The sequence below is a fragment of the Mirounga angustirostris genome, unplaced genomic scaffold (genome assembly GCF_029215605.1).
Source record: "Mirounga angustirostris isolate CCGP_5_RB_7025 unplaced genomic scaffold, mMirAng1.0.hap1 SCAF_3, whole genome shotgun sequence".
NCBI lineage: Eukaryota > Metazoa > Chordata > Mammalia > Carnivora > Phocidae > Mirounga > Mirounga angustirostris.
This window is the reverse complement of record NW_026991711.1, coordinates 187,123,049-187,149,803: the sequence shown is the minus strand read 5'-3', so window position 1 is coordinate 187,149,803 and position 26,755 is coordinate 187,123,049. Positions and strand designations below refer to the sequence as shown.

The 26,755-nt window shown below is 43.9% G+C and overlaps 1 protein-coding gene across 9 annotated transcripts in view; it reads right to left on the bottom strand.

Annotated features, from left to right (window-relative positions):
* ARMC9 (armadillo repeat containing 9) overlaps positions 1-26,755 on the bottom strand; it is a 150,167-nt gene that overhangs the window by 110,355 nt on the left and 13,057 nt on the right. For 7 of the 9 annotated variants that reach the window (XR_010410336.1, XR_010410337.1, XM_064587229.1 and 4 more), the window contains exons 4-9: positions 24,783-24,953; positions 23,075-23,230; positions 16,737-16,829; positions 15,012-15,036; positions 7,446-7,603; positions 462-560 (exon numbers count right to left, since the gene is read on the bottom strand). Coding sequence is in view for 6 of the 9 variants with exons in the window: in XM_064587229.1 (XP_064443299.1) it covers positions 462-560; positions 7,446-7,603; positions 15,012-15,036; positions 16,737-16,829; positions 23,075-23,230; positions 24,783-24,953 (702 nt within the window). In the remaining 3 variants the exon portion in view is untranslated. The remainder of the gene's footprint in view (positions 1-461; positions 561-7,445; positions 7,604-15,011; positions 15,037-16,736; positions 16,830-23,074; positions 23,231-24,782; positions 24,954-26,755) is intronic. The other 2 variants (XR_010410338.1, XM_064587234.1) reach the window with 1 other exon arrangement.

Below are 26,755 nucleotides of genomic sequence, written 5' to 3'. Positions count from 1 at the left end.
AAATGGGTAAAATGCCAACAGTCGCTGAATCTGGGTAAAGGGTATACAAGTGTCCTTTGTGCTATTTTTGCGACTTCTTTGTAAGTTTGCAATTATTCCAAGTAAAAAGTTAAGAAAAGAAAAAGAGAGAGCACCTGTTTTTGACGGTACAGCTTCCAATATGGCAGTTATTTTAAAAAAGAGAATGAAGTTTCCTTCCTTTCCTATTGCTTTGCTCACTGTTACCGGTAAGGCCTTGGATGGAACAGCCCCAGGGGGAAGAGCAGACTAAACCTCTTGCTCGCCGCCCCCGGGATGCAGCCCCCAGCTGCTCACTCCTCAAAAACAGCTTTCTCTTCCTTCTGGGACTTTACAGACCTCCGGAATGCAGACTCCTGCATGTTATTTGCCCTTGTTCTTTCATTTTTTTTAGTTAGGCTATGTTTAAATCTGGGGGGCAGCCGCGGGGCCCAGAGCCTCACCGTCCCAGGCCTCGTGAAGTCCACACTGTGGGCCAGGCTCTGCCGCATCTGGTCACTGAAGAGACGGACACACACGCTCTGGAGGTACTCCGGGGTGATCTGCGGAGAGGGGCGCGAGGATGGCTGGTGAGAGGCCCAAAACTCCCGCAGGCACATCACGGGTCCCAGCGATTAGCAGAGCCCTCACCGGGCTTTCTGTAAGGTACGCACAGGAGCTCTGGGAGCTAAAGCACTGGGCCCGACAGAAATAAACCGCTAACATACTGCAGGTATGATCTTGGGCTATCATATTTTGAATTCTGTAATTGCACGAGATGGTACTCTCACGGTCATGTAAAAGAAACTGATTTTAAACCATTTCTGTGTGTGTGTGAATTCCAGCAGGAAAGTCAATCGGGTGGCCAACGGGTGGTAGAAAGAATGGTGAGCTTAACATCTGAAAATCTGGGCTCAAGCCCTGGACTCAAGAAAACCAACAGCTCTGCCCCTTGCCTTCTGATCTGTCGAGTGAGACGAACAATGTCTGCGTTTGTGGGTCATGGTGACAGGGTGAATGAGATCACGCATATGCCCAGCACAGGCCAGGTCGCTCGGGAAGTGCTTGCGGAATGAATGGTGGAGACATTTTTGATCGAGTGCCGGCCAGCGTGAGGCTGCCCTGCTGTCCCCGTCAATGGCACTCAATTCTGGCCTTTCTTTAGCACCTCTCCCACCCTCTAGTTAGCTACTGTAACTCAGGACTGGCATACAGCATCTCAGGTGGTAATCTCTGAATTTTTTCTTTTCATTTTACATCTTCTCTTTTTATAAAAAGAATGCACACTTAAATCGCACAAGTGCCCCAACCTCTCCCCAGTCCTATCCTTCCCCATACACCAATCCCTGGAGGTAACTATTAACCATTTTGCACCCTTCCAGCCTTTTTTTTTAATGCCTGATTGCTGGAGGGGAAGCTCCTTTTCCCTGGGCTCATGATTCCATGTGGTGAACTCCCACATGGTCATGTCACTGGCCCCTCTCCGCACCCTCACTCGGTGGTCTCCATGCGAGGACTATGCAACCTATTCACAAGTTAGAAAGAGCTGCAATGCTGAGCTGCACCCACTCCTCTCCTTGGAGGACTCCACTGACCCACTGGAAACTTCCGGTCTGCTTCAGACACATGAAAGGCTCTGTGCACCCATGGCAGATGTCTGTGCTCATCCCCTGACACTCAGCTCTACGTGGAGCGACTCAGACAAAGAAGCGTCCCATCTCAGGCCCGCACTTGCCACATTATCTTGCATCCATTTCCTCTGAATTTCGATAGTATCAAAATGTAAACATTCCTTTCTCATCCTATATTTTTAACCTTTCCTTTTACACCTCTTCATTGTCTATAACCTAAAAACATCCAAAAATAGTTCATATTTAAAAAGCACCTTCCCCTTCCTCTACCCTAGGTCTTCATCTATCGACCACCGGCTCAGTATTTTTCCTTCACACCCAAGGTCCTCAAGAGAACAGCCCACGTTTGCTGTCTCACCTCCCCTGGACCTCCCAACACACTACAATTAGGCTTCCAGCCACATCACTCCATGGAAACTTCCATGGCAAAGGACACCACCACTGACCTTCTAAATGTCAAAATCATTGGACACTTTTCAGTTCTAGTCTTTTAAAGTTTTCTGTGGCTTCTGAGACTTTGCATCACCCCTTACTTCTGAAACTGTTTCCTCCTTTGACTTCTGAAACTGCTACCAGAACCACTTCTTTAACAAGAAAATTTGACTGTGTCACTTTCTTGCTTAAAACAGGGTGAATGAGGAAAGGACACAAATAGTCAGTAGACTAAAAAGCAAAGTACAAATGGCCAACAAACATATGAAAATATATTCAGCCTCATACATAATTAAAGAAATATAAGTTGAAACATTCAGAACACCAAGTTTTACTTAACAAAACCGGGAAAGAGTTCAAAGTATAATCAAAGTATAATAGTGTCTAGCGCTGGCAAGTGTGTGGAGAAATAAACACTCTGATACAGATAAACTCCTGGGAGGGTCAGGTAGACATCTTTGAACTCTCAGGAGAAATAATTTGGCAACATCTATCAAAATGTTAATGCCCATAACCTTTGACCTAACAATTCCACTCTTAGGATCTTACCTTACCTGTTTTCAAAGGTATACAGTACATACGAGGATGTTCATTGCAACATTTTTTTGTTCTAGCAGACAAAAAATCTAAATGTTCACCATCAAAGATCTGACGAATTATGGTTCACCCTTACAATAGCATAATGTGCATAATGTACATAATGTACAAGCCTAGAAAAGAATGAGGGTAGTGTGGTCATGTGAAAAGATCTCAAAGATATACTGAAAGTAAAACACCAAGTTTCAAAAGAATAATGGGTCATAGGATCCCAAGTATAGGTAGGCTGCATGCACACACATGCATCTGCATAGAAATGTTTGGAAATAGTACACAAGAAAATGTTCATCTTGAATACAAATAAAGAAGGGACACTAAGAAACTGTGTATAGGAGGGTGCTTTTGCTCTTTAGTATAGACTACTCAGACTTGTTCCAATTTGTTACCACAAACGTGTATTTTTTTTACATTAAAAACAAGCCAGTTAAAAGTCTGGTCCCTGGCCCTACCGTCACGTCACCTCTCTCCCTGTGTGGTGGCAGTAGGAGCTCACGGGCCCATCCCTGGTCAGCAGGCCACACCTGACACCACATGACTCTGGCTCTTTTGGTAGCTGTTGTTTAACAGGAGGGAAGGCAAACAAAGGCATATGCTTTTCTTTTTCTTTATTTCTGTATTGTTTGAACCTTCTGTGTGCCCATATTTGTTACCAGAGGTTACAGAAGCCATGTATGGTTTCTTCCTGATACTTTTCTTTTCTTTCTTTCTTTTTTTTTAAAGATTTTATTTATTTATTTGACAGAGAGAGACAGCCAGAGAGGGAACACAAGCAGGGGGAGTGGGAGAGGGAGGAGGAGGCTTCCTGCTGAGCAGGGAGCCCGATGCGGGGCTCGATCCCAGGACCCTGGGATCATAACCTGAGCCGAAGGCAGATACTTAACAACTGAGCCACCCAGGCGCCCCTACTTTTCTGTTTTAAAGAAAAGTCAACACATGCTATTTTTAAAACTAGAAAAAAAGCTAATTAATTTGAAAAGTCCAATTTTTAAGGTATACATTTCAAAAGCTGCTCACTAACTACAGGACACAGCAAAACTTCCTAAGCATGGTCTCTAGGTCTCCCCGATCTTTGGGAGATGATCTTTGCCAGTCCGCCTTCCCTGCATCACCTGCCAGCATGTGGCCACCTCCCCAGCTTCGGCCCTTCTGGCTGCACCAAGCAACTTGCAGCAGTTTGTGGGCTATGCGTTCACAGAAACAAAGAGGCTTTCAGTACAGGATACTAAAACATATTAAAACGCTACTACGGTAAAAAATACAATGCGTTACTAGCTTAAGAATAGTCAGATCATGGGGTGCCTGGTGGCTCAGTCATTAAGTGTCTGCCTTCGGCTCAGGTCCCAGGGTCCTGGGATCAAGCCCCCCATCTGACTCCCTGCTCCATGGGAAGCCCTCTTCTCCCTCTCCCACTCCCCCTGCTTGTGTTCCTTCTCTCGCTTTGTCTCTCTCTGTCAAATAAATAAATAAAATCTTTAAAAAAAGAAAAAAAAAATAGATCAGTGGAAAAAATGAAAATCCCACTACATGATAAAGGTAGCCATTCAAATTAGTAAAGAAAGACAGAAGTAAATAGTTCTGGCTCAAATGGTTATCTTTTTGGGGGGGGGTAATTTCTTCCTTATATCATCTATTAAAGTAAATTCCATATGGATTAAAGATTTAAAGGTAAAATTAAAACAATAAAAACCAAACAAGACGACCAATAGAAAAAAGTTAAGGTGAGTATTAATTTGGCTCCCTTAGTGGGAAAAGCTTCTTTTCACTTCAGAGCTTCAAAGCACTTCGAAAAGGCAGAGTGAATGAAAGGAAAACTTGATAAATTGATTTGACTATACAAATATGTAAATTTTAAACTAAGAAACACTTAGGTTTAAAAACCAAAAAACAAACTATGGAAAATATTTACAAAAGATGAATCCTGAATGGCCTGTGTCTTAACAGTGATGTCCAAAGCTATATTCCTGCTTTCCCCTAAAACCTGTTCCACCCGAGGCTGTCCCTGTCACAGCTGGTGGAGCCGCCCCCGCCCCCCTACAGTTTAGGCCAAAAACGTGGAGTCACCCATGATCCCCCCAACCCCTGTCCAGGTCCAAGCCAGCATGAGACGCAGTTGGCTCTATCTCCTAACACACCCAGCGGGGCACCTCTCTGGCCCCACTTGCTACCTCCTCCACCACCAGGTCTGCCCTGGTGACTGCAAGACCCTCCTGCTGGTCTCTCTAGTTCCCCTAACCTTCCAAGGACCATTCTAAAGCAACGAGAGCTGATACTTCCACAGCATCCAGACCACCCCACCCCACTGCTCTGCTCCCCAGTTTACTCAGAGTAAAGGCCCCATCCTTATGGCCCTTGGACCCCCGACCTGCTGTGTGCCATTCCTCCTCCCTCGCCGGACTCCTCAAACAGGAGAGACACACTTCCACTTTTGGTCCTTTGCATCCTCTTCCTTTAGCCTAGAGCTCTGGGGGGAATCCCCGAGGACTGCATACCTAATACCCTCACCTCTTCCAATGAAGCTCAAATGAAGCACACCCTGACTACCGATTTAAAATTGCCCCCTGCCCACATCCCCACAAACTCTGATCCCCTTCACCCCTACAGCGATTGTCATCTTCTAACACGTGACGTCATTTATTATCTGCTGTGTTTATGTGTACCGTTTATTAGCTCTCACCCCTACTGGAATGTATGCTCCCTGAGGTCAAGGATCTTTGTGTTGTCGTCTGATAGATCCTACATGCCTAGAACAGGGAGGGCCTGGTGCGTAGTAAGCATGCCATAGATCTGTGTTCAACGAATGAGAGAAGCATATAAAAAATGTTCAATGTCATGTGTAGAGTATAATGTGTATTTAAATCCTGAGATACTATTTCTCATTGGTCAAATCTGCAAACAAATACAAATGTTAATGCTAATACCCAGGACTGGCAAGGGTATAACGATAAGAACTGCCAGTAGACTCAGATGAGCAGAACCTTCCAACAGGACCTTAGTATAGATTTCAACCTAGACAACCAACTTTAAAAAATGTAACCGGGGGGCGCCCTGGGTGGCTCAGTTGGTTAAGCGACTGCCTTCGGCTCAGGTCATGATCCTGGAGTCCCGGGATCGAGTCCCGCATCAGGCTCCCTGCTCAGCAGGGAGTCTGCTTCTCTCTCTGACCCTCCCCCCTCTCATGTGCTCTCTCTCATTCTCTCTCTCAAATAAATAAATAAAATCTTAAAAAAAAAAAAAAATGTAACCGGGGCCCCTGGCTGGCTCAGTTGGTGGAGTGTGTGACTCTTGATCTCGGGGTTGTGGGTTTGAGCCCCATGTTGGGTGTAGAGATGACTTACATAAATAAAACTTTAAAAAAATAAATAAAACTAAAAATGTCACAGAGGCTCATCTTCCCCCATGACATTTATAACTTATGACAGTGAAAAGCTGGAAATGACCTACATGTCCAGCCGCAGGGATGGGACACTACGTGAAGTACGACACTGCCATATAATGGGATTGAAGTCACTAACGCTTGAGGCGTGCAGAATAATGACTGCAAGAACGCAAGGTTCAGTATTAAGGAAAAAAGATTAGAAAACTTTGGGTGAGCTAGAGCCCATTTCTGTAAAACACATGTAGCCAAGCACTGAAAAAAATATGGAACGTTAACAAGTGTTATTACGAAGTGACACAATTACAGGTAATTTTAATGTCATTTTTGCAGAGTTCTCGATTTCTAAAATTTTTATAATACATACTATTTTGTAAGCATATTTTTAAGTCACTAAAAAAACTTATTTTTTTTTTAAGTAATCTCTATGCCAAACATGGGGCTCAAACTCACAACCCCAAGATCAAGAGTCACATGCTCTACCAACTGAGCCAGCCCACTAAAAACAATTTTAATACACAACCTTACATTTGTGACAAAATTATACAGAACTTAATACATGCACATGAGTACAAAACTGGGGAAATCAGAATAAGATCAACAGACTGGATCAACGTCAGTTCTGGTTGTAGTATTGTACTAGTTATGCAAAAATGTTACTATTGGGGGAAACTGGCTAGTGTGCCAAGACTCTCTTTGCATTATTTCTAAAAATTGCATGTGAACCTACAATTATTCCATTTTTATAGAAAAATGTATATTTCCACAAAGAAATTTTATTATACTTTCTAATATTTTAGTAAATGAAACACTAAAGTCATTCCCATTAAACTCAGAAATAAGACAAGGAGGTCCATGGCCACATTATTTGACAATGTTCCACAGTCTTAGCCAGTATGCTAAGAAAAAAGAAAAGTCATTATAAATAATGAAACAAAACAAAACAAAAATATCATTATGTGAAGATGATATGACTGCCAACCTAGAATACAGGAGAATTGATCAAAAGAATCTATCAGATTAACAGAGTTCAGAAGGATAGCTGGATATAAAATCAATATGTGAAAATCTGTAACTTTCCTTTACACCAGCAGCGTATTTCCCTCATTTTTATGCCACTTCATATTATTATTTTCTGTTGCCAGACAATTTATTCTTTGCTAATGTTAAGAATAAGGTAGAGGAATAAAGATGTGGTCGACAGTGTGTCAGGAAAAATGGATAAAATACAGCAAGCAGCACAATAACCGGTGTGCAATGTCCGCGTGGTCTCCTTTCTGCTCTTGGCTTTGTGAGGCACAGGGGCAGGTCTCGCTGGCTGGGAGCGGCCAGGAATCCCATCATCAACACAGCCCATGCTCTTAACACTTCCTTAGCTCCTAACAGACACATGAGTGACTGCGGATCTTTCTTACCATCTTGCCACTGACTGTGGCCTCCAGAGAATCCACCAGCTCTGCTGTGACCCCGATGAGATTGTGGTAGTCTGCCTGAATCTTGTTGTACCGCTTCAGGTATGTCATTGACCTTCGCTCGGCTTCTATCAGCTGCTGGTGGAGCTGCTGTGACACTTCTAGGAAGACAATACATATTGAAACAAATATACAGTAAGAAAACCCCACAAAATAAAAAATAATCACATTCTTCTCAAGGGAGTATCATGCCTACTTTCAGAATATTTTGCTAACACAATGAACTTGACATTATTCGTGTCTAACACTTTGCTGCTATTTCTCTACATGTTTAATTACCAAGTGCTATGTAACCACTGATTTTCAATTTCTTGTCTCTGGTAGTTCAACTGAACCATCACTGGTTTTCTTCACACAATCTATTTCCTTGACTGAGCTCCATGCAATTTCTTTTAGTTGTTCTATGTACGAGAAACAAACTCAGTGTTTCTTTCTACAATCAGCTCACAAACTGGATGAACTGAACCTGTGTCTTTTCCTGGTTTTGTCCTGTGATGTTGTCCAGGGGACAGTAAGTATCTACAGGACAGTTCTTCATTTTAAGTAAAGGTTAGGCTACTTGACTAATGCTGAGAAAGCTAGAATCCAGAATTAGGTAAGGTTCCAGGTGCTCACTCTGCCAGCTTGATAAAGCACAAACCACCCCACTGGGCCTTAGAGCAGGCAGCCTTGGAAGATGTTAGGGCTCTCTTCTTGGACTCCCCACCAGGGGCAGCACTTGATGGCCAAGCCACCCAGGACACAGCTGGAATAGCAAACTTCATCCATGTCAACACTCCTTCTCCTATCCTACTTTCCCCCCTCCCAGAAGGCTAAGTTTGGATCGAAGGAAATGATGCTGCCCACAGACCCAAGTTAACTCCCTCCTGTCCCAATCCAGGTACTGCGTAATACTTAAAGTCATTGTTTTAGAACGCATTTCATCTATACAGAGAGAGATTTTAAAATCATAAAGACCTGGGCTCAAGCCCCTACTCTACCACATTCTTGCTGGATACCTTGGGCAAGATACTTAACTTCTCTGATACTCATTTCTTTCTTTCTATATATATATATATATTTTTTTTTTTTTTTTAGAGAGAGAGAGGATGCATGCAAGGGGAAAGCGGGGCAGAGGGAGAGACAGAATCCTAAGAAGGCTCCATGCCCAACAGAGCCCAACAGGGGGCTCGATCTCACGACCCTGAGACCATGACCTGAGCTGAAATCAAGGGTCGGACACTTAACCAACTGAGCCACCCAGGCGCCCCTGATTCTCATGCCTTATGAAATGGGGATGATAATGACCTTGAAGAGTTACTGTGGGATTGTACAGCACAGGGAATACAGTCAATGATACTGCAATAACACTTACCCAGGTGAGCACTGAGTACTGCACACCTGAAACTAATATAACACTGTATGTCAACCACACTTTAATTTAAAAAAAGCACACATACAAAACTGAGTCATTGTGAGGATTCAATGAGCAGATACATCCAAGTGCCTAGCTCACTGCTGGCCCACGGGAGGAAGTCAGTAAGTGGCAGCAATTACTACTGTTTCCTCTATGGGAAGGGCCAAAGATTTTCTAAATGTATTTCTATGCAAGAGGATAACCTGAAAAACCCAGAGGTTACACTGTAAAACAGTAAGACGCAAAGTTTGAAATATGTTAGAAGCATCCAGAAATAAAGATGATCAAGCCTCACATCCAGAGACTCTGATTTTGTGGCTGCAGGCTGGGGGCTGAGAAACTGTAGGGTCAACAAAGTCCCCAAATGGCTCTGACACATACCACAAGTTTGAGAACGGCCGTCCTAACTCATCTATTCCTCTTGGTGTTCTTTTTTTAAAAAGATTTTATTTATTTATTTGACAGAGAGAGACACAGCGAGAGAAGGAACACAAGCAGGGGGGAGTGGGAAAGGGAGAAGCAGGCTTCCTGCCGAGCAGGGAGCTCAATGCAGGGCTCGATCCCAGGACCCCGGGACCATGACCTGAGCCAAAGGTAGATGCTTAACGACTGAGCCACCCAGGCGTCCCTCCTCTTGGTGTTCTAAAGAGCCATGAAGATCATGCACAAACTGTATTTCAAAAACTTTGTTTTGTGATTATGTGTAGAAGTAAAATATTTTAACTATTAAAACCCAAAACATCACATAATAATGAACTAACACTATTATTATTGCTTAGCATCCTTCAAATCTCAGTATTGAAAGATAACTTTAAAAACTCCTCTGGCATAAACTTACATCCAGGGGCACCTGGGTGGCTCCATCGTTAAGCGTCTGCCTTTGGCTCAGGTCATGATCCCAGGGTCCTGGGATCGAGCCCCGCATCAGGCTCCCTGCTCGGCGGGAAGCTTGCCTCTCCCTCTCCCGCTCCCCCTGCTTGTGTTCCTGCTCTCTCTATCTCTCCCTCTGTCGAATAAATAAATAAAATCTTTTAAAAATAAATAAATAAAAAATAATAAACTTACATTCTTTATTGAATCTTTGGAGAACATCTCTGGAAATCATTTATCGAGTTTTTACTTAAATACTATTAGGGAGAAGGAGTCACTACCATCTTCCTATGCTCAATTACAATAAACTAGAACTTCCAATGATGAAAATTCTACAGGATGGTTTATAATTCCATTTCGTGGTAATGACTATTAGACAGCATCTATGAGAACTTTCTCAACGTGTACCGAGTGGCAAATGATGAATGAAGAACCAAAACCCATTAACTGGGCAAATGACCTCACAAATCATCAATATAAAAGCCACCAAAGGGCGCCTGGGTGGCTCAGTTGGTTAAGCAACTGCCTTCGGCTCAGGTCATGATCCTGGAGTCCCGGGATCGAGTCCCGCATTGGGCTCCCTGCTCAGCGAGGAGCCTGCTTCTCCCTCTGACCCTCCCCCCTCTCATGTACTCTCTCTCATTCTCGCTCTCTCAAATAAATAAATAAATCTTTAAAAAAAAAAAAAAGCCACCAAAATTGTCCCTCTTGAAAGGGGACTGCACAAAGGAACACTCCCCCTCGGAAACTCACTGCACAATTAGCTAAATGTAAGGGACCCAGAAATATTTGTGACCAGTTCAAACACACAGTTTAGCAGCCTGCTGTACAGAGACAGATACCACCTTGCAGAGACACCTTAGCTGCCTACAAACAGGACATGACCATTACTGGAAGCTACTGGGGTCGCAGCTCCAAGATCTCAACTTTATTTCTGAGCATTAAAAAGAACCCTGACTTTTTTCCTTCTCAAAAATTTTATGAGACAAGGACGACTGAGCCAAGATCCCTAGCCGTGCAAGAGCTCAACTTTTAGCGGAGAGGTCTCATTTCAAATTCCATGTTATATTAATGAAACACTCTTAGTCATGCCAGTGATATTTATTGAGACTCTTCATATTTCAAAACTACTGACAGAATTTGTACCAAATCCAAAGAACTACATCCCAAGTTTTAAGCAAAGAGATATATACAACTAAAAGAATGTGGGTTAAGGTCACAGAAAGTTTCTCGATCATTCCAGCATGCATTGAAACAGTAACAAAAGTGATGGAGATCTCCCCTGTGGCCAAGCCTCAAGCTTTCTCTTAACATTTCCACTTTAAGTACATTGCTTTTTTTTTTTTTTTTAAAGAGTAGATGAGATTTAATTTTAGTGATCCCTTTGTTGCTCAAAACAAAATGGTACATTTTAAAATATGGAACTATTTTTCCAACATCTAAAAATCTAAAATCAATCACTCTAACTTTACAATACAATATACTCTCTCTTCTTTGTATTCAGATATAAATTGGCTCTTTGCTGTTTTGCTAATCCGCAAGTACTGGATGGAGAAACTTATGATGTATAACTATGAATACTGGTCATCATTTTTAAAATACCATTTAGGGCTCTACACTCTAGAAAAATGGTCACTTGCTCATTTTCTGAAGGAGTCAAATCAATTAATGGCAAAAATGCCGAAAGATATGATTTCTCTACCTTTTTTAGATGGCCAGGTAAAATAATAACACAATATGCTGTATTTCCAACCTGAATTTTTCTTCTAAACTCCATTTAAAAATATAATTCCTTTTCAGAGAATTTTCCACTCCAAGCACTTTTTTTTTTTTTTTTAAGATTTTATTTATTTGACAGAGAGAGAGAGCACAAGCAGGGGGAGCGGCAGGCAGAGGGAGAGGGAGAAGCAGGCTCCCCGAGGAGCAGGGAGCCCGATGCGGGGCTTGATCCCAGGACCCTGGGATCATGACCTGAGCCGAAGGCAGATACTTAGCCAACTGAGCCACCCAGGTGCCCCTCCAAGCACTTTTCTTGCCTCCTTCAAAAGCTTATGGAACTCTTAGCTGATCCATGAAACCTTCCTATCAAGACACACAGAATAATGACTCGCCCAACCATTCAATGTAAAAACAACACCTAAGTCTAGAATTAAATTAAACTGGGGGCATGTCTGGGCTTTGAGATCACTGCAGCCATTAAGTGTGGGAGGAGGGGACAAAGTGCAGACAACCGGCTGTCAGGACACTGGCCCGGGGCCCCTGATACCAGCGCTCTGCAGCACTAATCTCTGGTATCCATGGCAACGCTGCATGCGGTGCTTATTCTGCCACAGCCACACGCTGGGCCTGCCAGTCTCAATTCCACAGACATTCTGCTTGGCTTCCTCAGAAAACTCAATTAAAACTGAACCTAAAAAAGGCTCAAACACCCTGGTCTCCTTGCTGAAATCCAAAGGAAAGATCTATAGAAAAACACAGGCTCTTCCCCTCCCAGCTTTTGCACTCCCTCTCCCAGATTTATCTGTAAAATTGGGCTACTTCTCAGAGACATGACTGGTTCTTGGCAGAAAGCTATCCTCCAAAACTGCAGGGTATGTTGGGGTGACAAGGGCTGGCTGAGACTCAGGAATCGGGGAGGTTTCCCACCACTTTCCCTCCACCAGTACCTAGGAGTTCAAAGACCGAATCTGAACAGAGGCCAAGCAGATTCAGTCAAGAACTAAGGCTATCTTCTGAAACTCTAAGGATGCAGGTGAGGTAGTGGTTTTAAAATGACTGCCCCGTCTTTGACACTCCTTCCTATCAAGAGGTGGAAGGTCATTCTCCTTTCTTTGAATGTAGATTGGCCTTAGGAATTGCTTCTAATGAGAATGTAACAGAAGTGACACTGAGTTACTTGAGAGGCTGGTTTAGAAAAGGTGATGCAGCTTCCACTGGCTCCGTCTGGGGACATTCGCCCTTGGAACCCAGCCACCATGCCGCGACGAAGCCTAGGCCACGTAGGAGTTCCACTCAAGGGCCTCAGCACAGGCCCCCAGACTTGCGCAGGTGGGTGAGGAAGCCTTGAAGATGGCTCCACCAGGCTCCATCGGCATCCAGGAGGCACTGAGGGAGAACTGCCTGAGCACACGATTCCCAGCCATGCAAGATGGTGATAATAATATAAATGGACATTGTTGTTTTATGCCACTAAGCCCGAGATGGTGCACTAGGTTGGAACAGAAACAGAAATAGTGGGGCAAAGGTGCATTTCTAGGAGTTGCAGGGCAGGACCCAAATGCCCAGAGCAATTTATGAATTCCCACTGTTCTGGGGGCGCCTGGGTGGTTAAGCAATGACTCTTGGTTTGGTTCAGGTCATGATCTCGGGGTCCTGGGATTGAGCCCCACACTGGGCCCTGTGCTCAGTGCAAGGGTCTGCTTGAGGACTGGAAAGGGTATATGATGTGTTTCATGCCTTCGGTAAGTTCTGGTGGCATAATCCTCAGTCCCACTCCCTGTGCTCTGTCTCTCTCTAAAAATGGATAAGGAAATCGTTAAAAAAAAAAAAAAAAAGAATTCCCACTGTTTCAAACATGAGAAAACTGGCACAGGACCCACCCCAGCCAACGCCCGGGAACTGTACTAACTCTTCAGGGAGCAGGCCCGAGGAGCTGAAGAAATCCGCTCAGGCCCATCCTCGGGCTTAACTACACTGCGGGCGGAGCAGTCTCCGGAGCGCCAAGGTGACCTTCCATGTTGACCCCATACGGCCACATCTGTGGTCAGGCAAGGACCGATGCTCCCCCGTGAAGGATCAGTGGGGCCTGTCCCTCTGAGCTCCGGGGGGTGGCGGGGCCGGTGGGGTTGGCGGGGCTGGCAGAGCCACGCACACACACAGAGCCGCTGGGCTGGGGAGAGGCAAGCCTACACAAGGCCGAAACAGGCATCCAGACTTCCCGCCACCTCCCTCCTGGGGTGTCAAATCTAAAGCTTGTTTGTCAACTCCCTGGAAAGCAAAGAGCTAAATAATTTACTAACACTTCCTTTCTTTATAAAACTTTAACTTTCTAAAAAAAACCAAAAACCAAGAACCAACCCCCCCCCCACACACACACACAAACCCATGGAGAAACAATGGCAGGAAGTTTTGAGATCAGCTCTAACACTACCCTGCGGCGGGAGGGGCAGATGTGCGATTCCACATGGTAAAACTCCACCTGCTGGGGACTTAGGATTAGGCCACCAGAACTTACCGCAGGCCTGAACACTTCACACAGCCTTTCCAACATTTCAGTGGTTTCCTAATGTAGCATCAAGGCCGAAACTCCGGCAAAGAACCACAATTGTGGCCACTGACTTTGTTCTGTTGTTGTTGTTGTTCTTTTTTTTTTTTTTTTAAACAAACCCTTGTGTCGAGGGCTGACTGGCCACTGACTTCATATTAACTAAAGTTTTTCTCACCTTACCGAAAAATGAACAGTTCTGGTTAAAAAAAAAAAAAAAAAAAAAAAGGCTAATAATGGAAAACCATCATTTTATGCTGGAATGTTGGAATTCCTACTTTGAATGCAAAAAACGGAAATGCTTCTAAGATGGGTGCTCCATATTGCTACAGAAACAAGAGCCCCCTAGACTAGTTCAAGATAAAAGTGACAGATACTAAAAGGATTCTTCCTCCCACCTCCTCCCCCCCCCCGTGCTGCACTGTGTCTTCTGGCTGTGCCCTTTGGGACAGGGCCTGGGCTCCCTTCATCTCTCCACACCTGGGATACCTGATGTGCCAGCCCTGCTGCACAGGGGGCCTCAAGGGACCACAGAGAAACTTGATTGCAAAGCACTTCACAAATATTTAGACTGTTTTATTTAAAAAAAATATTTAGACTTTTAAAGCCCTTGTTCACCAAGTGCACGAATTTTCTCCATCTCTGCTCCTATCTCACTACTCAAAAGTGAGTCAAACTTTTGAGTTGGCAAAACTGTTCTTTAAAAAATGTTAATCTAGGGGCGCCTGGGTGGCTCAGTCGGTTAAATGATTGACTCTTGGTTTCAGCCCAGGTCGTGATCTTAGTGTCATGAGATCGAGCCCCACATTAGGCTCCGTGCTTAGCTTGGAATCTGCTTAGGACTCTCTCTCCCTCTCCTTCTGTCCCTCCCTTCTGCTCGCTTGCGCTCGCTCTCTCTCTCTCTCTCTCCCCCCCCTAAAATAAATAAATAAATCTTGAAAAAAATAAAAATTAAAAAATGTTAATCTAGATGATTTACCTTTATGACTTTGTCCGTTCTCCTTCTGGGATGAGAAAGAAGTTGAGGAAAACAGGCACTGAGGATAAAGTCCTCAGGGTCTCTCACATTGTGCAGCCAATCTGAGAAAGCCTTAGCAAGATACAAGAGGGAATTCTCAGGACGGTAAAGTCTGCTTCTTCATGTAGCTATAAGGAGCTGAGACAGTTACTGACTTCTCAGTACTTGGATGGCTCACTCTCAAGTGAACCCTCTTCTCTGCAGCTCAATTCCTGCTGCATGCGTGTAAGTCTTATGCTGTTTCAACGGCCCCCCAAGCGGCCTCCTTGTCCCCTTCCAAAGACCTTCCCCACTGCTACCGAACATTCTCCTAAAAATGCAAACTGAACTCATACCCTTCAACTCTGTCACTTCAATTTTAAAGCTCTACCCTAAGGAGACTGAGATGGGGATGACAACAGCAAAGCACAGTAGATAAGGTCACAGACTCTGGAGCCAGACTGCCTGAGTTTAAATCTCAGCTCCCACACATCAGGCCACAGGACTGAAGGCAAAGCACTTAACTTGTTTGGTTTGGGTTTTCTTAAAATTTTTTTGGTAACAGCTTTACTGAGATATAATTCACATATAACTCACTCATTTTAAGTATATATTTCATTGGTTTTCAGTATGCTCATAGAGTTGTGCAACCATCACTACAATCAATTCTAGAACATTCTTATCACTCCCCAAAAGACCTCTGTACCCATTAGGAGTCATCCCCATTTTCCCTACCCTCCCTGGCCCTAGGCAACCACGAACCTACTGTCTCTATTGATTTGCTTCTTCTGGACCTTTCATACAAACAGAATCATATAAAAGGCAGCCTGTCATGTCTGGCTTCTTTCACTCAGCACGATGTTTTCAAAGTTCATCCACACTGTAGCATGTGTCAGGACTTCATTCCTTTACATGCCTGAGTAATATTCCATTATATGGGTATGCTGCATCTTATCTATCCATTAATCCCTTGATGGACATTTGAGTTGTTTTCACTTTTCGGCTGTATTGAATAACATTGCTGTGAACATTCATGTACAAGTTGTCATGTGGACATATGTTTTCAGTTCCCTTGGGTATATAGCTAGGAGAGGAACTGCTGGGTCACATGGTAACTCTATATTTAAACTTTTGAGGAAACAACCTATTTTTGAAGAGTATTTAATGATATGGGGAAATGCTCTCTTCATTTGGTAAAAATATTTAAAAATACACACATGTACAGATATCTACGTTTATTTAAACATTACATACTTTTGGGTGTATGTATGTATACAAATGCATTTCTATGCTTTCCAAATTCTCTATGAGGAATATGATCAATTTTATAATCAGGAATAAAAAGGAGTGATTTTTTTTTTTTAATGTAAATATGAGCATGGTATTCTCCTGCTTAAAATGCTCCAGAGGCTCCTCTTGACTTACAAGACCTCACACAAACCTATGTGCCCTGGCCCTGCCTAGTCTCTGACTTTCTCTTCTGTTCCAGCAATACTGAATTCCCAAATATACGGTCTCAGTCCTTTCACATGAGCTGTTCCCTCTACCTGGAATTCTCTTCATGGGCCTTGCCACACTCTGCCATGAATGCTTTACTCACTGGCAAATACGACAGCAACACTAACAGTTAGCCCCATCTAGGAGGCAGCCTGAGCCAGGGGGCCGCCCCAGCACCACAGGTGGTGCCCATCTGCTTCAAAAGGATACGTATAACGTTAAAAGCTTTGGTGTGTTGCTGGCTTTAAAAATTAAAGCCAGAAACTTTTCCAACTTCAGCTTTAATTCTGGAGTCCAAGAATCCTGAAATAAAAAAAGAAAGATAATAAAAGCCCTAGATCATTAAATGCCAACAGCATTGTCAAATGGTGGCCTTTGGCTTAAATAACCCCATCCAACACAGTTACTGAAATCAAGAGCAAGATGCCTTGCCTGTGGTGGGATGCCGCGAAAAATAGGTTTTTGGACATCTGACCAATTCGTTTATAAAAGATCAGATACCCACAGCAGGAGGAAAGAACGGAGTTCTGTCATAAACAAGGAAAAAAGAACCCTGCACATGATTTGAATATTTCATGTGATTTACACACAAGCATGACAAATAAGCGTATTAGGTTGAATGGCAACCAGAATTCAGAATCGTTGAAGCATACACGGTGCTGGCGGGTATACACGGCTAGCACTCAGTTCCTGCGAGTTTCCCAAAGAGAAAGGCTCATTTCCATAAACCTCATCTAGATAAGGAAAAAAAAAAAAGACAGAAGCTGTTATCTGCCTCAAATAATCCGTCATGTCAAGCATTACGATATACTTTTAGTTTGATTTGTCCCTTGATAATAAATTACTTAATTCAAATAATGCTCATTAGAAGGAAAAAATAATGACTTAAGGAATAAAAGAAAAAGTGTGACAAGCAATTATCTTTCTCAGGCAATTTTCCTTACAGTCTTTATATAAAAAAATCTATCACCCAAACCAAGAAGTTCCACAGAAAAGAAGCAAGATCTCTAAAAATTCCTATCAACTTACCTCTTAGGCCCTGCCCCACCCCCGCAGACCCCCGTCCTTCCGCGCTTCCCCTCCCCAGCTCTGTGTCCTTATCCATGCCCCCACCCCACCCGTTCTACCCAGGGCATCATCTGGCTTTTTGAAAAAATACTATCTTATATTTTTAGAAGACTGTGTAATTCCCTGACATGGCATGATAGCTTTAGTTATAATGTGTGTGTTATGGGTTGAATTGTGTCCCCTAAAAAGATATGCAGAAGTCCTAGCCTCCTCAGAATGTGAGGTCATTGGAGTGGGGTTGTTGTAGATGTAATTAGTTAAGATGAGGTCATATTGGAGTAGGGTGGGCCCTTGATGCAACATGACTGGTGTCCTTCTAAGAAGGAAAATTTAGACACAGACACAGAGAGAAGATGGGCCTGTAAAGACGGGGGGCTGGAGTTATGCTGCCACTAGCCAAGGGACATCTGAGGCTACCAGAAGCAGAAAGAGGCAAGGAAGGATCCTCCCCTAGAGGCTTCGCAGGGAGCATGGCCCTGCCAACACCTTGATTTCAGACCTCTGGCCTCATGAACTATGAGACCGAAAGTTTCTGTTGTTTAAGGTACCCGGTCTGTGGCCCTTTGTTACAGCAGCTCTGGGAGACTAATACAGTGCGCTACCGCTCAAGGCTTCTGCGCTCAACCATACCATAAAGAATTGCAAGGAAGGACTACCATGTTGGCCAACATTAATGAAGACATCTTAAAAAACAAACAAAACAAAATATTTGGAACATGGAGACTTCCAGTTAAATTGCTCTGTTGCTGATTACTATTTTGTATCACCACCAAGTATATATTTTCAGTTTAACTGTTTACCTTCTGACGCTCTGCTAATGACAAGGCTAAGATTGGGATAAAACCTCTCTGGGCAATGAATCCCTTATTTTTTTCTTGACTGCTTTGATTTTTCTGTGCTTTCAGCTTTGAGAACAAGAACATTTCCAAGTCTGCTAGGCACCTGACTGCCCAGCTCCCACAGGAATGGGGGAAGCACTGGGCTGGTTCTCTGTACTCCCTGAACGAAGTCACTCCCCCTCTTTACATCACAGTCTCTTCACTTATAGAATGTAGACTTTACACTAGATGAGTGATCATCTGACTTTTTTTTTTTCCAACAGCAAAACCCTTCTGATCATTCAAAGTCTTGCCCAGAACCCTAATGTATGAAATGAATAAAAGCAGGGTATTCTTGTGGAGGGGAGGGGAGAACTCCATGCTTGACTCTCTTGGCCTACCCACTGCCTCCTCCCTCCCTCGCAGAGCCCACAAGAATTCCTTCCATTTCTTTCCATTTTCACTAATTAAGCTTGACTTGGTCCCTGGCACCCAACTGCCCAAAACTTTTTCTGGAAGTAATCAGCTAGAGGAATACCTAAATATTTCTGCAAGGAGATGCTCACTGACAATTTGCTGAAAAGAGCTCATTACAATCTCTACAAAATAATTTTCTTTCCTGACACCTCAGCAGAAAAGATAACCTGAAAAAGCAATGAAAACAACTAAAAAAGCTGCATAAGTTAACCATATTTTAAAATCCATCCCCAAGTGGCAAGAAAGGAAAAGCAGAGGCTAAAAGTGACAGTTTTCGCTCTAAGGATAACTCAGAGTCTAGAAGACCTTACACCTCAGTTCTAAGAGTGGTCATGGTACAGAAGACGAAGACAATAGGATCCACTCATAGTAAACAATCTAATAGGAGACCCTAGCATAAAACTGGGATCCCAGGGCACCTGGGTGGCTCAGTTGGTTAGGCGTCTACCTTCAGCTCAGGTCATGATCCCAGGGTCCTAGGATCGAGTCTTGCATCAGGCTCCCTGCTTAGTGGGGAGCCTGCTTCTCCCTCTGTCCCTCCCCCCTTTCGTGCACTCCCTCTCTCTCTCTCTCAAAAACAAATAAAACTTTAGAAAAAAACCCTGGGATCCCAAAGGACTATACCATCAGGAAAAAGTCAAGGACAAACCAATCCACTGTCTAGAAGGTGACAGCAAGGAAATCTACCTGTCTTGACCTTGACATTAGGTAGAAGGGAGGAAAAACCTCATTTGAAACTTCATAACCCAAACTAGTCTCATTAAAGATTGTAGCCTAAACTGAAACTATCTATGTGGTTCCCAAAGCCTTGAGCAAAGAAATTTAATTTAAAATGATCCTGGGTTGGTAATGCCCTAGATGACTGAGAGATGCAAATGCAGATCTCTGAAAGAACCAAACTCCACTCAGGCCTCAAAAAACTCCCACAAGTCCCAAGTAGAGTAAACTCATTGTCAAAACTCAAAATAACTAATTTTTTTTTTTTTCAAAAAAAGATATAAGGCGCCGTGAATGAACCAGCAGAAATTAAACACAGCAGGATCAAATCTATAAAGGCTCCTGATGTTAAAATTAACAAAGAATATAACACAAATTATAAATATGGTAAAGAAATTAAAAAAAAGGGTTGAAAATATGAGCAAAGAACAAGAGACTATAAAAAAAATGACCCAGTAAATTTGAATTAAAAAACAAAAAGAACTTCTATTAACAAAAGTTAGTAAGTGAAATTACAAATTCAATTAAGGGGGCGCCTGGGTGGCTCAGTCGGTTGAGCGACTGCCTTCGGCTCAGGTCATGATCCTGGAGTCCGGGGATCGAGTCCCGCATCGGGCTCCCTGCTCGGCGGGGAGTCTGCTTCTCCCTCTGACCCTCCTCCCTCTCGTGCTCTCTGTCTCTCATTCTCTCTCGCAAATAAATAAATAAAATCTTTAAAAAAAAAAAATTCAATTAAGAATTAAAGAACAGCTTAGACTGAAGACAGGTGTGAATAAATCACCCAGAACACAGTCCTGACAGAGATCACGAGATGGAAAATACAAGATGTTAAGAGACATGGAGGGCTCAACACTGTGAACATCCTTGACTCTACTGAACTGTACACTTCACAGTGGTTGAGACGGTAAATTTTATTTTATGTGTATTTTGTCACAAATTTTTTAAATGAAAAAAAAAAAAGACAGGATAGAAGAAGCAAGTCTAATGCAGATTTAATCAGATACATAGATTAAATGTAGATTTAATCAGACATCCAGAAAAAGATAATAAAGAGGAGAGGCAATATATGACGAGAAAACAGAATTTTCCAGAGTCGTTCAAAGGCACAAAACGTCACATCCAGGAAACCCAACAAATCCCAAGTAGAAATAGAAATCTACCCCTAGACATGCCATAGTAAAATTACACAACCTCAAAGGTCAGAGAAATAAGACAGATCACCTACACGGGAAGAGCAATTAGACTGTTGGCCGGAGCGGGGTGATACCAACACCTTGTTATCAAGGGTGCGCCCGGGTGGCTCAGTGGGTTGAGCCCGACTCTTGGTTTCGGCTCAGGTCATGATCTCGGGGTTGTGAGATCCAGCCCACATTGGGCTCTGAGTTCAGCATGGAGTTTGAGATTCTCTCTCTTTCCATCTCCCATTGCCCCTCCCTGCCCCACACGCATGCGCGCTCTCTCTCTCTCTCAAAATAAATAAATCTTAAAAAAAAAAAAAGAAAGAAAGAAAATAGCTGTAAGCCTACCATTCTGGACCCTGACTAAAAAAGCAACAGAGACATTTCAGACAAGCGAGAACGGAAAGAAGAGACTGTCACCTAAAGGAGACTCTAAAGGGATGTATGTGAGGCAGAGAAGATGATTACAGATGGAAGGTCCTTAACGTAAGTCGGAACAGCAAGCACATCTATGGGTGAACAGAAGGGTAAATCCATACACACATAGACTGCATCAAATAATAAGATTCCGTAATGTGTGGGGTTAAAGTATGTAACTGAAATACTTGACAATAACAGTAAGTGAGCTGGGAAGGGGATGAAGGAGGTGAATGCATTCTAAGGTCCTTGTAATGGTCAGGAAGACGAGGAAGATATGAGCTTTAGATTCTGTTATGCATACATACTCAGGTATCTATGACGGCCACTGAAGGAACATATGTAGAGAGTAGCAAAAGGAAAAAAAAAAAAGGAAACACGTGACTCCTCATGAATACTGAACCCTGCAGACTCGGGACGCCAAGCCAGAGCGGGCCAGCCGCCTGCCGAAGCCCGCCTGGACCTCAGCCGCGGCCGCAGTGCTGCGCCATCATCTTCATAAACAGAAGTCTTCGCAGTGAGAAAATCCACTCTTTCAAGTTTCACCGCCTTCCTTAACCATTATGTGTTTTCAACCTTCTCGGAGAGGAAGGGGGCAAAACTAAATTTGGATGGACAAAGAAAACCAAGCACAGAATTCAACGTAGGCTACTCTATGACAAGCCTGCTTTCATGAAGTCATTCAACTCTGGCCTTCAGTTTAGGGGCTACTATTCGGGAATGCTGACAGGTGTCTGACTAAAGCATAACGGAACAGGAGACGGAGACATACTGGGTCTGGAGAGAGAAGTGCATCTGTTGTCCAGTGGCGCATGAGCTCTCTCCAAAGAGATGCTCGGAAACAGTGTGAGATCTTTCTTTAGAAAAAGCAACTGCATCAGTCTCTTAAACACGTTTTCATAAACCTCTCAGGGGACATCTTAATTTTATTAAGTCAACAAGAATTACTACAATGGATAAACACTGATAATAAATAGTATGCTGAAATGTCAACTACAGTGAAATAAAACAATTAAAAGAGCTCCAGGAAAGTAGTCTGAAAGAAGTAATAGTACACAACCAAGTCCTCAGACATGCACCAAGTAAGTGAGACTCTGAATAGAAATTAAAACACATATAGCGGGGCACCTGGGTGGCTCAGTTGGTTGAGCAACTGCCTTCGGCTCAGGTCATGATCCTGGAGTCCCAGGATCGAGTCCTGCATCGGGCTCCCTGCTGAGCGGGGAGTCCGCTTCTCCCTCTGACCCTCCCCCCTCTCATGTTCTCTCTCTATCTCATTCTCTCTCAAATAAATAAAATCTTTAAAAAAAAAAAATAAATAAAATAAATAAATAAAACACATATGGCCAGCAATTACGTAAAATAACCTAGTTCTTTTCAGGCCACCAATTTTCGATGTAATTGAATAAAAATTATCCTTTCGATATTGAAAAAGTATGCATGGAATGCTTTAAGAAGTACACTTAAAAATAGTTATGTTAGTCCTAGTTAACAAGTCTTTTTTTTTTTTTAATATTTTATTTATTTATTTGACAGAGAGAGACACAGCTAGAGGGGGAACACAAGCAGGGGGAGTGGGAGAGGGAAAAGCAGGCTTCCCGCGGAGCAGGGAGCCCCATGCGGGGCTCGATCCCAGGACTCTGGGATCATGACCTGAGCCGAAGGCAGACACTTAACGACTAAGCCACCCAGGCGCCCCTAACAAGTCTTAATACAACCGAAAAATGAAATTTTATGGCACAAGAAAAGTTTGTCAAAGAAAATTATCTGAGAACAGAAGCGAATTTTCAGGTTTTTTACGGCATCATTCAGAAACCACTAGCGTCGACAAGGTGAAACCGCAATGCCACCCCGGATCCGACTGGTCACTCACCTGGAAGAGCTCTTTAAACGAGGGGTGGACCATGGGGTTGGGAACAAAAGGCAGAGCATAGAAAGGGAGAAACTCCGTGGTCTGGCTCAGCGCTGCCCCTTTGGTCTCCAGGTAGGTTTTGAAATAAGAAATCCTCTCATCCAGGTCCTCTTTGTCCTGCAAAGAAGGAAAGATGTTCGCTTGGGGTCTCCTGCTGGACGCCCGGTTCCACCCCCCCCCCTCCATCCCACTCTTTCCCCGCGGCTCCTCTAGTTCCAGCCACGGTGCTGGCATCCTCCCCCACCCCCCATCCCCCCGCCTAGCAAGCACAAGGTCTCTGGTCATTCAAACACCACCCCTCATGTCCCCCTTGACGGAACTTTGTCAGGAATTTCAGAGAACTAGATATATAGTTCGATCTGCTGCCCTTTTACTTTATAATTATCATGTTCTCATATCCTTAAAATTCTTCATAAACATCATTTATACCGGCAGGACAAAACCTCACCTCATGGGTCTATCACAATTTACTTAACCAATTCCCCTATTATTAGACGTGTGCATTGTTTCCACTTGTCACAGATCATAAACATGCGTCTCCAGGATTCCCTCAGGAGAGGTGCAGAAGCTGCCATCGCATCCCTCCTTTCCTCTGCAAAGCTAACTAAGGACTGATCTTGCGGGCCGCACTGGCTCCACGCGTGATCCGAGGCAACCCCGTCCCTCTCAGGATTTGATTTCCTCCTGCGCCTCAGTGAGGTCGGGGCACTTGAGCTGCTCAGCCCGGAATCGAGTGCTCTCCTTCCCTGACCACCTGGCTGCACCAGAGCCGTGCACCCTGTGTATGTGTGCTCTTCTAAGCGACACATCTCACTCCGTCTACACCGGGAAGCCCTCTTCTGGCCACTGGGCTTAAAAAAATGTATGGTGTGTATTGATTTTTTTAATCTTACGTCAAAATAAAAAAGTTAGAAAACAGAAATAAATATAAGGAAAATGAAAATCTCCCACGGTCTCACCCCCCATGCACACTGTCTTGAGGAACAGGAATGGCTACCGTGACTTACTGTAAAGCTGCTCCCTCCACCACTGACCCCTCCCCTGGCCCCCCTGACATTTTAGTAAGTGAACATAGGTGCTTGGGGGCAGTAGCTAATGCAAGGAGAAGCCACTAAAGAAAGGCATGTAGTCAAATGTCAACATGGCCCTGCTCCCTTCTGTCATTTGCTCTGTACTGGGAGGCTTGGCGGCCACAGTAGTGGGCGCTCTCAGCCGTGCCCTCAGCACCACTGTGGAAGGACTGCAGAGGCTACACTCATCTGACCGCTCAGACAGACCTTCACAAACAGGCATCTTTCCACGGCTTAAGCTCAAACTTCTCTTCTATTAGACAGTCTAATATGTGGTCTCAATAGGTGTCCTCTTAGACATACGTGTATTCACGTTAAGTTGCCAAATAAGGAATTTTGCTGAGTTTTCAGAAATTTGAGGCATTGAAGAAAACCATGTAGCTTTCCATACAGAAATTATTAACTCTCTGTATAAACTAGAAAATAAACTACTGGGAATGAGACAGAAAATCATGCACAGGACATGGGACGCCTACTCCTTGGAAGCAATATGATAAAATGGCCACAAAACTAAATTAATGCTTATTTACAAAACAAAAAGCTAACATTTCCCCTTGAACACACCATTCAGACCCACCCAAATCACAAAGGGAACCTACAGGTCTCCCTAAGGAGTGTTTCAGAAGATAGATGGCAAAATGGATGTGAAGATAGAATTCCAACTTCTGGGCAAGGGAGTCACGATCTCGGATGGAACTGGGAACGTGCTCCTCCCACAAATCGAAGAACACCTTCTGGTCGCCATTGTCAAATGCAGCAACGAGGTCCTTCTGTGGAGAAGACATCAGACTGAACCCCAGTCATAAGGGAGGCCCATTCTCCCAACACCCCAACTTCTTACAAGCTACCCAAATCCTGCATACCCCATACACTTTGTGGTTCCAGTGTGAGAACTCAGTCTCCTTCCCGAGATAAGGGACAGAAAACCAGAGAGCTAGAAGGCTTCAAGCATCTTAGGCTGAGATTCCCACAAACCAACCCTGGTTGCAAGGTCAAGTCTCAGCTTTACAAGGAACAGATGAAACATTTAAGTCTCTGACATGGAAGGAACCAGGCACAGGCCCAGGACTTGAGGCCAGAAAACGCACAGGCACATAAATACACTGAAGTCATCCTGTAGACTTGCTGACCCAGAGCATGTGATCGATAAAAAGCAGGTCAGATCCAAACCCCAGCCAGGCCTCAGTGGAACTCACCCCGCACACAGAAGCTTACCGACAGCCCAGCTAAGTCCTGGAGTGGCAGCTCCTACACACCGCCCCAGTCAATCCCAGGCCTGGGCGGTGGGTGCTGTCATTTGCTCCGTGTTGCTAAAGCATGTCCCATAGAGATGGCACTCGGGAAGTGATGACAGATTCCCAACACACCATGCAGTGACTGTCTGTGTCCACCAATTACAGAAACAGGGATGCACAGGCTGGAGATGGAGGGAGGAGCACAGGCCTGGCACTCTTCCCACCTCGGGGCTGCGTGAGTCTGACCACACAGGGCAGGCAGTTTCCTAAACTACCGTGCAAAAGCAGAAATAGAGAATTCTGGGGAAAGGAGGTGGCGATTATCATGCCACCAGCCTCGCAAAAATGATGACTGACCCACTGCAAATACCTGCTGCGTAATTTTACAGATTTAGGTATAAGGCAGAATGGACAGAACTTCCTAACGGTCCCAAACCATGTGATTCATATTGTTTTCCTTCCTGTATCAAATGCCCAAGATACTCAGACCTACATTTTGTGCTCATCTGCAAAAGCTTTTCTTGGATTGGATTTTCTACAGAACCTCCCGTTCCCCCCACCCAACACCATTATTCATCACTATTAATTGACAATTGTTTTTTATACTTTTTAAAAATGGCTTTATAGTTTTCCTCTTTTTTTTAGGTTGTTTAGAAATAAGCTTGTTAATATTATAAAATGGGAATGTACTGCACAATGTTGCACTGTCCGGTTATACTTAAAGACATTCATTAATAAAGAATCCATGAGGGACGCCTGGGTGGCTCAGTCAGTTAAGTGTCTGCCTTCAGCTCAGGTCATGGTCTCAGGGTCCTGGGATCAAGCCCCGCATTGGGCTCCCTCCTCAGTAGGGAGTCTTCTCCTCCCTCCTCTGCCTCTCCCCTGGTTTGTGTTCTCTCTCTCACTCGCTCACTCCCTCTCAAATAAATAAAATCTTAAAAAAAAAAAAAAAAAAAAAAGGATCTTCGGGGTGCCTGGATGGCAACCAACTCTTGGTTTCAGCTTGGGTCGTGATCTTGGAGTCTTGAGGATGAGCCCCGCACAGGCTCCATGCTCAGTGTGGAGTCTGCCTGGAGCTTCTCTCTCCCTCTCCCTCTGCCCTTCCCAGCTGCACTCTCTCTTACTCTCTCTAATAAATAAATAAATCTTAAAAAAAAAAAATCTTTAACTGTGCTTATTACAGAAATGTTCTCTACTTCATGTGATCAAGAACAACTGACTGTTACCTTACTCTGGAAGGTCTTGGCCCCTCAGCCTTGGAAACAGCGAAGGACAGCCTGTCAGCAGCCATGGGAAGGGAGGTGCCCAAAGTGTGAACAGTCAGGCACCGCCACGTC